The 15,712-nt window shown below is 43.4% G+C and overlaps 2 protein-coding genes across 3 annotated transcripts in view; both read right to left on the bottom strand.

Annotated features, from left to right (window-relative positions):
* LOC138392916 (protocadherin gamma-C4) overlaps positions 1 to 13,917 on the bottom strand; it is a 141,357-nt gene extending 127,440 nt beyond the window's left edge. The window contains exon 1 of one of the 2 annotated variants that reach the window (XM_069483783.1): positions 11,340 to 13,917. In XM_069483783.1, coding sequence (XP_069339884.1) covers positions 11,340 to 13,760 — 2,421 coding nt within the window. In that variant the 5' untranslated portion in view covers positions 13,761 to 13,917. Of the gene's footprint in view, positions 1 to 1,278; positions 3,866 to 11,339 lie in introns of those variants that run through there. The other variant, XM_069483786.1, reaches the window with a different exon arrangement.
* LOC138393098 (protocadherin gamma-A3) lies at positions 5,864 to 9,003 on the bottom strand. The gene has a single exon (XM_069484144.1). It carries the CDS (start codon positions 8,804 to 8,806, stop codon positions 6,314 to 6,316), a length of 2,493 nt encoding a protein of 830 aa, XP_069340245.1. The 5' UTR covers positions 8,807 to 9,003; the 3' UTR covers positions 5,864 to 6,313.
* Positions 13,918 to 15,712: the final 1,795 nt, after the last annotated feature.

The following is a 15,712-nucleotide window of genomic DNA, read 5'->3' as shown; positions in this document are numbered from 1 at the left end:
AAAATAAATAATAGAGATAAAAAGACAGAAAAATAAGACCATAAACAGTAGGTAATATTTCAGTGATTTTTTTTCACATACGACATGCCTGCTATTATTTTACCTGTATTTCTAAGTTTATTTTAGCTTTGATTTTAGAAATAGCCAGTAAAAGGAAATATTTAGTAATTATAGTTGCATTATCATTGCCTGTTCCATAGCTTTCTTATTCTATACTTAAAATAATTTACTAACCTGAGAAAATTTTAGATAAAGCAGTTAAGTCACCAGTTCTTTAGATTATTCCTAAGTAATAGGAATTATTATTTAGGAATAATAATTCCTAGTTATTAATTAGCATTTGCTAATTAATTAGCACTTAATAATTAGCATTTAGAAATGACTCATACAAAATTCCCTTAACTATACACAATTTAAAAATCTTTCGACTTTGAGAGAGTAGATAAAAGGTGTTTCTCCCAATCCTAAAAGACTCACCAGTTGCTGGGGATTGGAAAATAAAATGATATGTTTTAGAAATGAACTTGACAATGTGCATTAAAGAAATCTTAAAATGTTTATAGATTTAACTCACTTCTTAGAAAACTATTTTAAAGAAACATTAAGAAATATGGAAAATGTTTTATAAACAAAATGTTCATTACATTTCTTATTATAATAGTGTCAACGTAGAAAGAACACAAAAATGAATGATTAAGAAATGGCTAAGAAAATTATGAGACATCCTTGAAAAAATTATAAAGTGAGAATAATATTGACCCAAAGTCAGTGACGCAAATATAAAATTTGACAATATTTGCTACTTGTGATAAGACGAAGAAGTGTTAAGAGTCTTAATTATTGGAAAGCTGTGTTAAATATACACATTACTGTAAAAAGGTAAACAACTAGAATATAATTGGTGCAGATGCACATAAACTTTAACTTAGGCAGAAAGAATTGTCAATACATTTATAAAGAGCTAAGCATAACATAACTTAAGAAATACTATCACACATCAACTAAAACGGGGCATTGCTATTAACAAAGTTGGTGACATCCGGGAAACAGGTCCCTTTAGCAAGATTTGGCAACCATACAGAAATGCCAACCTGAAAATCAATAGTCTGGTAATTACCAAGACTGTTGAGCAACCAAGAAACCAATCTCCACTCATCCAATACACCCCTCCCCTACTAGATACCATCGCTAGAACAATGAAAGATGGCCAAAATTAATAATGCACGACTGAGAAGCAAATGCAATATATAAAATTTAAATAGATTTGCAGAGACTCACGTGAGAGGAAAAGGAAGAGTCATAAGCTATTTTGGAGTCTTCATTACTAGCACATATAACCATAGAAGGATCGTCACTCAGGAGATCCTGAGGGGGAGCCATTTCCGGAGTCACGTTGAGAAAATTGAACTCTGTCTTAGCTGATTGCGAGGCAACGCACAGATTGTAGGCATAGGGCAATGTTCCCTCACTGTAATTGGGGAGAACCCCAGGTCCAGACTTGGAGCTGAGACCAGGCTGAAAGCAGCCCCAGGTGGCTGAACTGGAAGAGCGTCGCAGGCGCAGAGCAATGGCCAGAATCACCGCCAGGAAGAAAAGCACAGAGATCAAGGCCAAGGCCACCACCAGGTAAAACTGCAGCTCAGCTTGGGGGTCAGAGGGCGCTGGGCGGTCGCTGAGGTCCGGCAGTACCTCTTGCAGACTATCTGCAAAGATCAGGTGTAGCGTGGCGGTGGCAGAGAGGGGCGGCTGTCCACCGTCACGCACAGCGACCAGCAGGCGCTGTCGGGCAGCGTCCCTGTCGCCCAAGGCACGCGCTGTGCGCACCTCGCCCGTGCGCAGCCCCAGGCTGAACAGCCCGGGCTCGCTGGCCTGCAGCACATGGTAGGACAGCCAGGCGTTGTGTCCTGAGTCGGCGTCCACCGCCACCACCTTGGTGACCAGGTAGCCGGGCTCCGCTGTGCGCGGCACCATATCGAAGAGAGCCGAGCCGTCTGGCTCCAGCGCGGGATACAGCACCCGTGGCGCGTTGTCATTGCGGTCGCCCACCAGCACGCGCAGACTCACGTTGGCGCTGAGCGAGGGAGAGCCCTGGTCACGAGCCTGCAGCGTCAGCTCGAAGGCGCGACGCTGCTCGTGGTCGAAAGCGCGCTGTGCGAACACCACCCCGCTCTGCGCACTCACTGACACGTACGACAATAGCTCCTGTGGCCCCAAGTCGCTAGCCACGATGGAGTAGGAGACGCTGCCATTGGGTCCCAAATCTGGGTCGGAGGCGCTGACTTGAACAATTGAGGCTCCTGGCGGGTTGTTCTCTGCCACGTGGACAACGTAGGAGGCCTGGAGGAAAACAGGTGCGTTGTCATTGACGTCAGAGATGTATAGCGTGACGCTGGTTCTGGAGGAAAGGGATGGCTTGCCCCTGTCGGTGGCTATGATGGTGATGTTGTAGTATTCGGTCTGCTCCCGGTTTAGGACCCTGTCAATTACCAGCTTGTAATAATTCTTGGAGGTGGATTCCAATTTGAAGGGGACTTCTTCCTGTATATAGCACGTCACCAGACCATTTTGCCCAGAATCCTTGTCTCGCACTTTTATGAGAGCTATTACAGTTCCCAGGTCTGAGTCCTCTGGAATCTGGTTAGAGAAGGACATGAATGTCACCTCTGGGGCATTGTCATTCTCATCAACAATTTCAATCTGAACATTACAATGAGCCGTGTGCACTCCTCCGTCCTTAGCTTCTACACCCAACACATAGTTACTTGTCTCTTCAAAGTCCAATGTGCCATTGGTTGTGATGTCCCCCGTGTTGGGATTGAGATTGAAGAAGAGGCTGGTACTTGTCGGGGAATTGAGGAAGGCATAGGTGATCTCTGCATTAATGCCCTCGTCCTGGTCTGTTGCCAACACCCGCAGCACAAAGGTTCCCCAGGGCACGTTTTCTTGGAGGCTGACTCTGTATACATCCTGGCTGAACAGGGGAGCATTATCGTTGGCGTCAGTGACTTGGATTCTGATCTGGGTGGTGCCGCTCAGAGGAGGGTCCCCGCCATCTGTGGCAGTCAGGATTAAGCGATGGTGGCTCTGATATTCCCTGTCTAGAGGATTTTCCAACAGTAATTCTGGGTATTTATTTCCATCAGGACTTTCCTTTGTTGACAGAGAGAAGTATTGATTGGGGTTGATGGTGTATGTCTTTACTGAATTACTTTCTACATCTGCATCTTCTGCAGAATCCAGAGGGAATTTTACTCCCGGTAAGGCTGATTCACAAATTTCTAAATCAATGCCTTTTGCCATGAAACGTGGTGCATTGTCGTTAATATCTTGGATTGCAACAATCACGTGGAAAACATTCATTGGGTTTTCAGCGACTGTTTCGAAGTCTAGTGCACACTCAGATTTCCTTCCACAAATTTTCTCCCGATCTATCCTACCGCTCACTAACAAATCTCCACTCTCTGCACTAACGTTGAAATAATCCTCTGCACTAACCCGCAATTTTCGAGCTGGCAACTCCTGGACGCTGAGCCCCAGATCCTTGGCGAGGTTCCCCACCCGAGAGCCCTTGGCCAGCTCCTCCGGAATCATATAGCGGATCTGCTGGGAGATGGCTCCGCAGAACAAAGACACCAGGAAGGGAAACAGTACCTGACTTTTCATCGTTTTAGCTTCTCTGGCGCTCCTCTGCATTTCATGAACTCTCCGGGAATCTTCTTTTCAAGGTTCCTCTGAGGTGTTTTTAAAAAATCAATGACAGCACCCTGGACTTCCGCGATGTGAGGGTAGGACTTATTTCTTAAGCGCTGAGGGTGCACAGGAGCAGCGTCTGCTCTCGGGTGTGAGCCGGGCAAAGCAGGAACGCACCCTGCCTGCAGCTCCTGCAGAATTAAGAGCCCCTCTCTTCCCTTTGGTCAACAGCGGCGCCCAGAGGTTGTCTTGGTGTACTGCACATTGCCCAGCTATTTATCCTCAAAGTGTACCTTGTCTTTTCCTTTGCTAGAAAGAACCAAATATTCACACTTTCCCTTTAAATTTGATATTTTCTACTCTGTCATCATCTTATAAGTATATTTATCATTTATATTCTTATGTTCTTCTTTTTTCATTTTAAAAAAATTCACAAGGCATACGGCCTTTTTTTTTTTTTTTTTTAGGTTTGGGGGCAAAAATATCTTCAGTGATTTCACCATATTTATAAACTCTGGCATGACTAGTGTATCCCTATAAGTGAATGGATTTTACCCACAATTTTAGCGGACTATGATTCTTACCTTTCTTTTCAAATTCATTGGAATAACTTCCCTTATTTAGTATTTTAAATGTCTCCCTATATAGTTTATCAATTCAGTGACAATACTTTTCAAAGATATAGTCTTTGCAAAAGAGAGTGAGTTGAGGCCTTAAAATTATTTTAATACATTGCTCTTCTTTATAAAGCATAGATAATATTCCCAGTTAAGTACAGAAGAGCCTGATATTTTGTTAAAGTGACTAATTCAGTATTTTGGCATACATACATGGTTTTATAAAGCTGACTCTGTATAAGACATTTTTTTTTTGGTGCAACTAGTGCTTCATTTTTGTATGAACATATATACAATACACTATAACCTCAATTCTCAGCTCCAGCCAATTTATACCATTAATGAATAAAATGAATTTGACTTGATCACTGGTAAATCTTGGAGAGAGGCATTAAGTGTCCTTAGACACACCATTGTGGAATTTATCCTGTACTGCTTGAACTGATCTTGGGTTCAGACAAGAAAAAAACTCATTCAAAAAAATCCCTTTATTTCAAATGCACTACCAAATTAGATGCCAACTCAACAATTCTATTATTTTGCAGTGCTCACCCATATTCATACTGCAGTCAAAATACACCATTATCCATTTTCCTGAGACACCCTTTCCTTTGTCTTCCCTGCTTAATATCTTTATACTTTCCACTTTTAAAATTGTAAACTTCCCCTCCATTTCTCTTGTAATGAATTCTTGCCCATCATTCGGGGGGAGAAAACACTTTTAATGAAAATGGGATGTCTGAGACCTTTCATTATCTTCACTAGTGGTTGGAAATTGTACTACCTTTGTTCTCTCAGTGTATTTTCATGACACATATGCAGGCTATGTTTCCTATGGAAGTCTATAAAAATTCTCTTTAAGCACCTAACTTTCCCCTGACACTAGCCATTTAATATTTTTTTCTCTTACAAGGAAAGTGATACTAATGTTATATAGATTTTTTTCTAAAAAAGGTCTGTCAAAGGTTATGTGCCTTTTTAAATTCTGTGATGTATTTGCATGTTTGAGTGAGAATACAGGGAGTGAGAATTCCCTGCTTACAGTTATTGCACTTTGGCCCAGTTGTCTCACACATTTGAACATGCCTCTTCCTAATATATTAAAGGAGAGATCTGTGCCTAATGAAATATATTTTAATCTAATGTTAGATGACATTCTTATGTTACTTCACAAGTGAAAATAATTTCATAAATTTCAGAATAAGCCAAGACTTTCTGGCCCAAGAAAGTTGTAGAACATGATCAAGACTTCTATTCCATTGTTGGAGTGGATGGTCTGGAAATCTCCCATAGAGGCTGAGACATATCCCCCTATATTTTTTTATAACCTTCTCAAAGGGCAAGAAATACCACTCCCAGGTGCATGACAGTTTAGATAAGTGAACTTTCCACCTTCAGGCAAAAGGCTGAAATCAATATGAATACACACACACATGCACATACAATTTAGGCATACATAGTAGGCACTACTGGTAAAACTATTTGATCAATCTCTACATTTTTTATCCTACCATTTTATGTCATTGATTTGAAAAGAGTGTAGGAGTCAAACATAATTTTATGGGAGCATAAAACATCACATGTATATCTTGTATGTATCAGTCAGAATAACCTAGGTAGGCTAGAGTGACAAACTTCAAAACACAGGGATTTAAAATGAAAAAGGCCTATTTATTACAAGTATAAAGACCATGTCTGGTCAACAACATGGCTCTTCTCTTATCATAGTTACTCAAGGACCCAGGTAGAAGGAGCAGTCACAATTTCAAATAGTTACTTAGAAATCTGGAAATTCTCCCAATGGCAATTAGAGTTTCCTCCAGGAATTGAAAGACCTTACTTCCACTTGCAAGGTACTATTGGCCACAACTAGTTGCCTGGGCTCACTCAGCCATAAGGAGGCCAGGAAGTGTAGTCCTATCATAGGCCCAGGGGAAAGAGGGATAAATATTTAGACAACAGGGCTCATGACTACCTTATTGCTTTATTTCTCAAGTACATGTATGTTAAAGCTGTATAATAATCACATTGGCATAATTGTTCTTTATAATATTCAAAGAAAGACATAAACTCACCTGAAGTAGCTTGGGGTCTCCTTTTGTTTCAGGTAAATCTTGAGGTACCAGCAGAGGCTCACTTTTCTCACAGCTCTCCTGGCTGATGAGCGTGTCCGCATAGTTGGGCTGGGGGAAGATCAGGTGGCTCTTCCGTGAGTCCGAGGTGAGGGAGACCTCGTGGGAATAGGTCTGCAGGAAAGCCCGCACCCCATCCATGCCCACAAAATGTGAGGCGGGTACGCCCGCCAGCACATCTCCGGAACCCTGGAGCAGGCGTGATTTGTGCCAGCGCCGCAGCCTGAGCCCCAGGAGCACGATGACAAATGCAAGGAAGATGCAGGAGATGGCGGCCACCGCCACCACCAAGTATAGCGTGAGGCCCGAATCGTTGGGGTCTACAGGGATCTTGATGCTGCCCAGGTCGGCCAGGACTTCAGGGATACTGTCAGCCACAGCCACGGTGAGTGTCACAGTGGCTGAGAGAGGGGGCTGACCGTGGTCCTGGACCGCCACCACGAGGCTCTGCTTGAGCGCATCTCTGTCCAGCAGGGCCCGCGCTGTGCGCACCTCACCTGTGTGCAGCCCCACAGAGAAGAGCCCTGGCTCACTGGCTTTGAGCAGGCGATAGGACAGCCAGGCATTCTGGCCTGAGTCTCTGTCCACCGCCACTACCTTGGTCACCAGATAGCCTGGCTCCGCAGAGCGGGGAGCTAGCTCCACGCCGGTGGAACCGTCTGTGGGGAGGGCGGGGTACAATATCTCGGGTGTGTTGTCATTCTGATCCAGCACGAAGAGACCCAGCGACACGTTGCTGCTTAGCGGCGGGTTCCCGCCGTCGCTGGCTGTCACCAGTAGCTGCAGGTCTCTAAACTGCTCGTAGTCGAAGGAGCGCAGCGCATACAAGACTCCAGTGTTGGAGTTGATGGAGACATAGGAGGAGAGAGGTGCCCCCTCGAGGGTGTCCTCGGTCAATGCATAAGTGATGCGGGCATTGTTGTCACTGTCTGGGTCCTGGGCGGTCACGGAGAAGATGGAGGCTCCTCTGGGGTTGTTTTCTGGAATGTAGGCGGAGTAAAAGGACTGAGGGAAGGTAGGTGGATTGTCATTGATGTCTGTCACGTGCAGGCGGATGTGAGTTTCTGTGGATAGAGGCGGACTTCCACCGTCTGTGGCTCTGAGACTGATGTTATATTCTGAAACCTGTTCACGGTCCAGGGATCTGGCTGTCACTAGGCGGTAATATTGGTCTATTGATCTTTCTAAATTAAATGGCAGATTTCCTAGGACAAAAACTGTAACCTGCCCATTCTGCCCAGAATCGCGGTCATGAACGTTGATAAGAGCAATTTCTCTTCCAGCAGTAGCCTCTTCTGGGACTGAGCCTGTGACAGAAGTGATTGTAACTTCTGGGGCATTGTCATTCACATCCAGAACTGTGACTAGAATCTTGGCTCTTGAAAAAAGACCTGGTCCATCATGTGCTTCAATTTTAATTTCATAGAACATAGCATCCTCATAATCTAGACTTTTTACTATTGATATGTCTCCAGTCACTGAGTTGAGATCAAAAATCTGAGTGATTTTCCCAGGCATTTTATCAAGCATATAGGACACTTGAGCGTTGAATCCCTCATCAGGGTCAGTGGCATTCACAGTAAGCAGCCGGGTGCCCACCTGTGCATTTTCCCAAACACTTACACTGTACTCAGGCTGAGTAAACACTGGGGGGTTGTCATTTGCATCCAGAACTATCACTTGGATGCATAAGTTGCCAGAGTGGACGGGGTCACCACCATCAGAGGCAGTGAGGACAAGCTGGTGAACTTCCTTTTTCTCACGGTCCAGGGCCCGCTCCAGCACCAGCTCTGGGTAACTGCCCCCATCAGAGACGCTGTTCACAGCCAGGGAGAAGTAGTCATTGGGGCTAAGCTTGTAGTTCTGCAGAGAGTTTGTGCCCACATCTGGGTCAAATGCAGTTTTGAGTGGAAATCGTGTTCCAGGAACTGTTAGTTCACTAATTTTTACTTCCAATTCCTCTGTTAGAAAATTAGGAGCATTATCATTAATATCTTTAATTTCTATTTCTACTTCAAAAATTTTCAATTTATCCTCAACCAGGATGTTAAATTTTACCAGACACCGCGCGCTCTGAGCACAGAGCTCCTCCCGGTCTATCCTGTCCGCAGTGACTAAGCTGCCGCTTCGCGGGTTCAGAGAGAAAAGCTGCGTCCTACCTCTGGAGACGATGCGGACACCGCGTTCTGCCAGGTCACGGGGCTCCAATCCCAGGTCCTTGGCGATGTTGCCCACGAAGGAGCCTTTCTCCAGCTCCTCCTGCACGGAGTAGCGGATCTGCCCAGTTCCTGTTTTGCACAGCGTCCCCAGGAACGCGCACAGCAGGGCCAGTCCTCTGAGGTTTAGGAATCTCAGGCAATTGGTCATTTCCTTTTTGGTGAATTATCTTCTATTCCAATTTCCCACGACGGACTCCAATCTTGTTTTCTCAAGAAGCTTAGTCTTTCATGGGCCTAATTCATAGGTCACAGAGCTGGTCGACTTATGAGGTGAGCTTAGTAGCCGCTCCGGATCTTCTGAGTCTGATTTGCTGGATCTTTGCGTTTTAGGAGCAAGGAAATGGTGGACTAGCTCTCCAGTTGCGTTTTCCTTCTTGAGTGGTCAACAGCGACGCTCAGAGGCCTAACCGTTTACTGCACCCTCTAAGTTTCCCAACACCTGAAATCCTTTTTGACAGGGGTAATGGTGGAACTGGTGTTGACTCCACATAATTGAATTAATATAAACATATTAATATTAACAGTGTGACTTCAAGTTATCTTCCTTGGGAATCCATGCACTAACCTGAATGCTTAAAGATAACCAATATTGCTTCAAACATGGTGGAGTTACTCGTTAAGTTACATTTTGATGTTCAGTTAAGAATCACACAGTTACAAAGGACTGACCCTGAGGACCCAGACAGAACTGTTAAAAGCCACAATTACCACTTGCTCGTTCACCACCAAACCTTGAACATGTGTTTGTCATTGTACTTTCTACCTATATCAGTTATCTGTTAATGCATACACCTTCACTTCCACCTTTCCCTCTCTATACTCTCAGCTCTTTGAGAGCTGAAATCAGAAAAAGGAAAAAAGAGAAACACACAGAAGCATCAGCCATATTTATATGGTTACAATTTTGAAATTTGTTCTTGATGGCCTGACATCTTAGTTTCAATATCTGTTATTTGTTATTTAATATTCATTAAACAAACACATAATTGGGTTCAGACAATATGTTCTTTGGGGATTTAAGGTGAACAATAGAGACACAGCCAGTTCCTTTGCAGAGTTAATAAGGGTATAAAAGCAAACAGGGAATTACAGTACATTGAAATAACTATAACTACCATAATGAGAGAAGCCGAGGGGGATGAGAGGGACTTCAGTTTGGCTTTGGAAGCTAGAAAAGGCTTTCCAGGAAACACAAGAGGAGTGGATAAGGGAAAAGGCTTGGATATGAGAGAGAACAGCATGGCAATGCCTAAATGTGAAAGGGAAATCACAGACCTTCAGGATACTGAAAGAAGCTCACTTTGTCTAAATCTAGAGTGTGAGGACACTTTTTTAAAACCACAACTGAAACTAGTAGAGACAAACATTTGCTTTATGTTCCAGAATCCTTTTCCTGGATGTTTCCAAGCACAGAAATAAAAATAAAATATATGTGTCATTTCAATCATGATGCATTACATATCTATGTAAAAGGCATTTATTCTTGTGGAGTTACTCCATACACTAAAAGGAAATCTGTCTTTAATTTTCCTCTGTTTATACTTTATTACTTACTTAAAAGTAAAGATACTATGACATGTTATTCCCACATTGAGTTCCAATTTTACCCCATAGAGAATTATGTAATAGTAATAAACACAATGAAATACCTTGTCTCTGAAAAATTTTCCCTTATCAAATGCCTTTATATATAATAAAGAATTACAGTACCTGAGAGATGAAATACCATTAAATATAAGGCTCAATTAGTACACAATCACTTCCACGTCAAAACAAAAATGATCCCAGTTACACTCAATATTAGTGAGTTTATTGTTCTCTGCTATTTTTTATTATTTATTTATTTATTTATTTTGAGACAGAGTCTCGCTCTGTTGCCAGGGCTAGAGTGCCATGGTGCCAGCCTAGCTCACAGCAACCTCAAACTCCTGGGCTCAAGCAATCCTCCTGCCTCAGCCTCCCGAGTAGCTGGGACTACAGGCATGCACCACCATGTCTGGCTAATTTTTTCTATATATTTTAGTTGTATAGCTAATTTCTTTCTATTTTTTAGTAGAGATGGGGTTTCACTCTTGCTCAGGCTGGTCTCGAACTCCTGAGCTCAAATGATCCACCCACCTCGGCCTCCCAGAGTGCTAGGATTACAGGCATGAGCCACCACGCCCGGCCCTCTGTTATTAAATATATAACCAACATACTAAAAGCCACATGGGAAGAGGAATGAGAAAAGAAAACTGTGGTTATGAGAGGAGCTGGAGTTTGGTGAGGGATTGGTAACATTTTTAACAGCTGCTGGGAATAGAAAACTTCCTTTCAGATAAGATTATGGTAAACTCAGAACAGGTCAGAAGCAAGCAAGAAAACGTTAGAAGTTAGATTGTCTTGTTTCTAATGCAGTGCCCTTGCCCTTTCCAAAAAAGAGAGATAGCACCTCATACATACTCCTCAACCCGACCACTTACATTATGATCACAGTCTCCTTTTCAGTGTAAGAACAATTATAAATGTACCTGGATACAAACATGTAGACCCACTTAATCTTGATTTTCCAGGACGTGTAACAGAAATCTACAAGGATATATGGGTAAGAAGAACTGTTTGTAGTAAAGAATGAAAGCACATAAGTAAAAGCATAAATTATTTTTATCTAGATAGCTTATAAATTTTCTACAAAAGTTTACCTGAGAAAATGTTTCCTGTTTGTCTTCAAGTAAAGACTGGGGTGCTGATAGAAAATCCTTTTTCTCACAGCTCTCCTGGCTGATGAGCGTGTCCGCATAGTTGGGCTGGGGGAAGATCAGGTGGCTCTTCCGCGAGTCCGCGGTGAGGGAGACCTCGTGGGAATAGGTCTGCAGGAAAGCCCGCACCCCGTCCATGCCCACAAAATGTGAGGCAGGCATACCCGCCAATCCACTTCCCTCAGCCTGCAGCAGGCGTGACTTGTGCCAGCATCGCAGCCTAAGCGCCAGCAGCACGATAATGAAAGTGAGGAAGACACAGGAGACCGCGGCCACTGCCACCACCAGGTACAGCGTGAGGCCTGAACTGTAGGGATCGGCAGCGGTCTTGATGCTGCCCAGGTCGGCCAGGACTTCAGGGATACTGTCAGCGACGGCCACGGTGAGTGTGACGGTGGCTGAAAGAGGGGGCTGGCCATGGTCCTGGACGGCCACAACAAGGCTCTGTTTGAGCGCATCTCTGTCCAGCAGGGCCCGCGCTGTGCGCACCTCACCTGTGTGCAGCCCCACAGAGAAGAGCCCTGGCTCACTGGCTTTGAGCAGGCGATAGGACAGCCAGGCATTCTGGCCTGAGTCTCTGTCCACCGCCACTACCTTGGTCACCAGGTAGCCGGGTTCTGCGGAGCGGGGTGCCAGCTCCACACCAGTGGAACCATCGGTGGGGAGGGCAGGATACAGGATCTCCGGAGTGTTGTCGTTCTGGTCCAGTATGAATAGGCTTAGCGAAACGTTGCTGCTGAGTGGAGGATTCCCATTGTCACGTGCTGTGACTCTGAATTGCAAGTCCCGGAACTGCTCATAGTCGAAGGATCGTAGTGCGTACAGAACCCCAGTGTCAGAGTTGATAGAGAGGTAGGAGGACAGGGGCGCCCCCTGAATGGTGTCCTCTGCCAGGGAGTAAGTGACTTGTGCATTCTCATTGCTGTCCTGGTCGTGGGCCCTTACAGAGAAGATGGAGGCGCCTCTGGGGTTATTTTCAGGAATATAGGCAGAATAGGAGTCCTGATGGAAGGTCGGGGGGTTGTCATTTATATCTGTTACTAGCAGGGAAATGTGAGTTTTGGTAGACAGGGTTGGAGTTCCCCGATCTGTTGCTGTTACAGTGATGTTGTATGCAGAGGTGAGTTCTCTGTCCAATGTTCTTTCAGTCACTAAACGGTAATAATTATCAACTAACTTTTCCAATTTAAAGGGTAGATTTCTGGGAATGAAACATGTGGTATGGCCATTGTCCCCAGAGTCTTCATCCTGCACGCTGATAACAGCAATTATGGACCCAGGAGGAAAGTTTTCTGGAATTGCAGTTGTGACAGAGGTGATGGTCACTTCGGGGGCATTATCATTTATGTCCAAAACTTTGACAAGTACCTTAGCTCTGGCCATGAGCCCAGCACCATCCTGAGCTTGAACTTCCATTGAATAAAATTTGTATTCTTCAAAATCCAGTGGTGCTTTATTTGCTATTTCTCCTGTATAAGAATCTAAATGAAATATTTGGGCCACTCTGTGGTCTATATTGTGAAAGGAGTATGTTACTTCCCCGTTGGCTCCCTCATCTGGGTCGGTGGCGTTTACCATGAGCAGCCGAGTGCCTAGTGGTACATTTTCTGGGACATTAATGTGGTATTGTGCCTGAGTAAATGCTGGAGGGTTGTCATTCACATCCACCACCTGAACACAAATTCGGAGGGTCCCTGAACGGACTGGGTCACCTCCATCAGAGGCTGTAAGGAGGAGGTGGTGGACAGCCTCTTCTTCTCTGTCTAGGGGACTCTGCAGCACCATCTCTGGGTGTTGGGGCCCATCAACTCCCTGTTGCACATCCAGGGAGAAATGGGGGTTGGAGCTGAGTTGGTAGCTCTGGAGTGAGTTCATACCCACATCCAGGTCTTGCCCAAAAGGCAGAGGGATCCTGGTGCCTGGAGTGGTTATTTCATTCATTTTAAATTCCAGTTCCTCTAACTGAAATTGGGGAGTGTTGTCATTAATATCAATTATTTCCACTTCGACAGGAAATAGCTTCATTTCATCCTCAACAAGGATGTTAAAACTCACAAGACATGGCGTGCTCTGAGCACAGAGCTCCTCCCGGTCTATCCTGCCTGCGGTGACCAAGCTACCACTTCTCGGGTTCAGAGCGAAAAGCTGCATCTTACCTCTAGAGACAATGCGGACTCCGCGATCTGCCAGCTCCTGGGGTTGTAGCCCTAGGTCCTTGGCGATGTTGCCCACGAAAGAACCTTTGTCCGTCTCTTCTGGCACTGTGTAGCGGACATTCTCGGCCTCGGCTTCCAATAGCAAATCCAGAAAAAGGCACAGTAGCATCAGCCTGCTGCAGCAGGTCAACTTCGCCTGAATCTTCATTGCTCCCTCGCTTCGTAGTTTTCTCCTAGTCCAGTACCAAGGGTATGGTTTCTCTGCTTTTCTGAGCCTAAATTTTCAGAAGAATTTTGAGAGAAGAGTAGTCCAGAAGTAGGGTTTTGGGCAAACTCAGTTTTCAGTCTGGCGGCGATCGAGGTTCTAAGAGACACAAGTGTTTCCCCCGCCCCACCCCGCTCCGTGCGCGTCTTGCTTGTATCGTCCAGATTGGTGAACAGCGGCGCCCAGAGTCCTAACCAGTTACTGCAGTCCTAGAATATATTGATACTGAAATTTTCTCTTCTCTTAACCTGATACATTTTTTTCTTAAGTCTTGGTTTATTGTCAAGGAAATAGACAGTCTATAGTATATGTATTAAAAGGGAAATTACTCTTTTCATTTACTTAAATTTGTCTAAATGTTGCTAAATTGCAATATATGGGAGAATACCAATAATCCCAAACTATCTGCTTTCCCTGTTTGCTATTCAGGGAATAATAGTAAAAGACTCTGTAACATCACAAAGAGGACAAAAATCATCCCTCTACTTTTTTTGTAGTATATCTTGGCCACTTGATAATTTCCCAAGCACACAGACAGAGCAGCTGCCCTTTGACTGGAGAATGAAAAAAAAAAAATTGGAGAAAAAAAATAAACTTTTAGAACATAAGCTAGACTTTTAAAAATTGGACCATCCCATTTTTTCCCACTATTCTTTGAATATTTATCAGAAATCTTGGGGTTCTGAAGGACATGGTTTAACTTTGTCTTTATTTTTCCTCTTTTTCTAAAGTATCTATGTATTATGTGAGTTTTTTAAAGTATTAAAATTTATCCAAAGGTAATAAATATATTTTGAATAAAATAACATTGGGCTCTTAGAGTTCCATTAGAAAAAGTCACATGATTATATAATTTAGACTTCAAATTTAAGAAAGAGAAAGGCTGTGATATTATTCTTCATAAGTGAAAAGAAAAACTTCTGCATCCTTATTTTTAGACAGGCTATTATATTAGAATAATATATGTGTGTTCTTCTATAATCACACTGAATATTTCCCCAAGAGAAGTTGGTTTGCTTAAATAGTAGTATTTTTCAACTGGAAAGATGAGGATGTTGCCTTTCTTCTTTTACTCATTACAGTATGAGTAAAAGGTTACTAACTAAAATGTCTCAGGCTTAGAGGAATTTATCTTTACCACAAAGTTAGAGAAATATTATATGTTACCTGCGTTCCAGAGTTTGACATTTTCAGGAATAAACTAAGCCAGATACTGGCAGATGACCCATGGACACTGTGATTGAGAAAACTTCAGAAAATGAAGAAAGGAAGGAAATAATCAAAGGTCACAAGAAGAGTTCTTGAGGCCATGTGTGGTGGTTCATGCCTGTAATCCTAGCACTTTGGGAGGCCAAGGTGTGGAGGATCACTTGAGCACAGGAATTTGAGGTTGCAATGAGCTTATGGTGATGCTACTGTACTCGAGTACCAGCAACAGAAGGAAATCCTGTCTAAAAAAATTTTTTTAAATGAAGAAAAAGAATAGTTCTTGGAAATGGAATTTCTGTTTTTATATAACTAAATCTATGGTTTCTCAGTTTCTCAAAGACAAGCATACGGAGCCCATCGGTAGAAATTTAAAGATAAATAAATCTCCTTCAATATTGCAAGGAAGGGACTCCTTAAAGGAAACACAACTTTTTAGAATATACATTTATAGGCACAAACTTTTCCCCAAAGGAATTGTGACCTAATGAGGCAAATTAATATATACATAAAACTATTATAGCATAAAACTATATACATAAAACTATTATAACAACAAACAAGCAGGGGTGATTTATAAAAGGATAATATGTATGAAATAAAAATGTTAAAACTCACATGAATACATTTGAATCCAGTATAACATTTAAGGCTTCATTGCTGGCACTACAGAGACTATCCAGTTGGAA

Source organism: Eulemur rufifrons, chromosome 10, assembly GCF_041146395.1.
Source record: "Eulemur rufifrons isolate Redbay chromosome 10, OSU_ERuf_1, whole genome shotgun sequence".
In the NCBI taxonomy this organism is placed as follows: domain Eukaryota; kingdom Metazoa; phylum Chordata; class Mammalia; order Primates; family Lemuridae; genus Eulemur; species Eulemur rufifrons.
The sequence above is the reverse complement of the archived record's forward strand: the minus strand, read 5'-3'. Positions and strand labels throughout refer to the sequence as shown.

What these genes read in the sequence shown, in the direction of transcription:
- LOC138393098 (XM_069484144.1), bottom strand. Translation starts at nt 8,806, where the DNA reads ATGACCAATTGCCTGAGATTCCTAAACCTCAGAGGACTGGCCCTGCTG.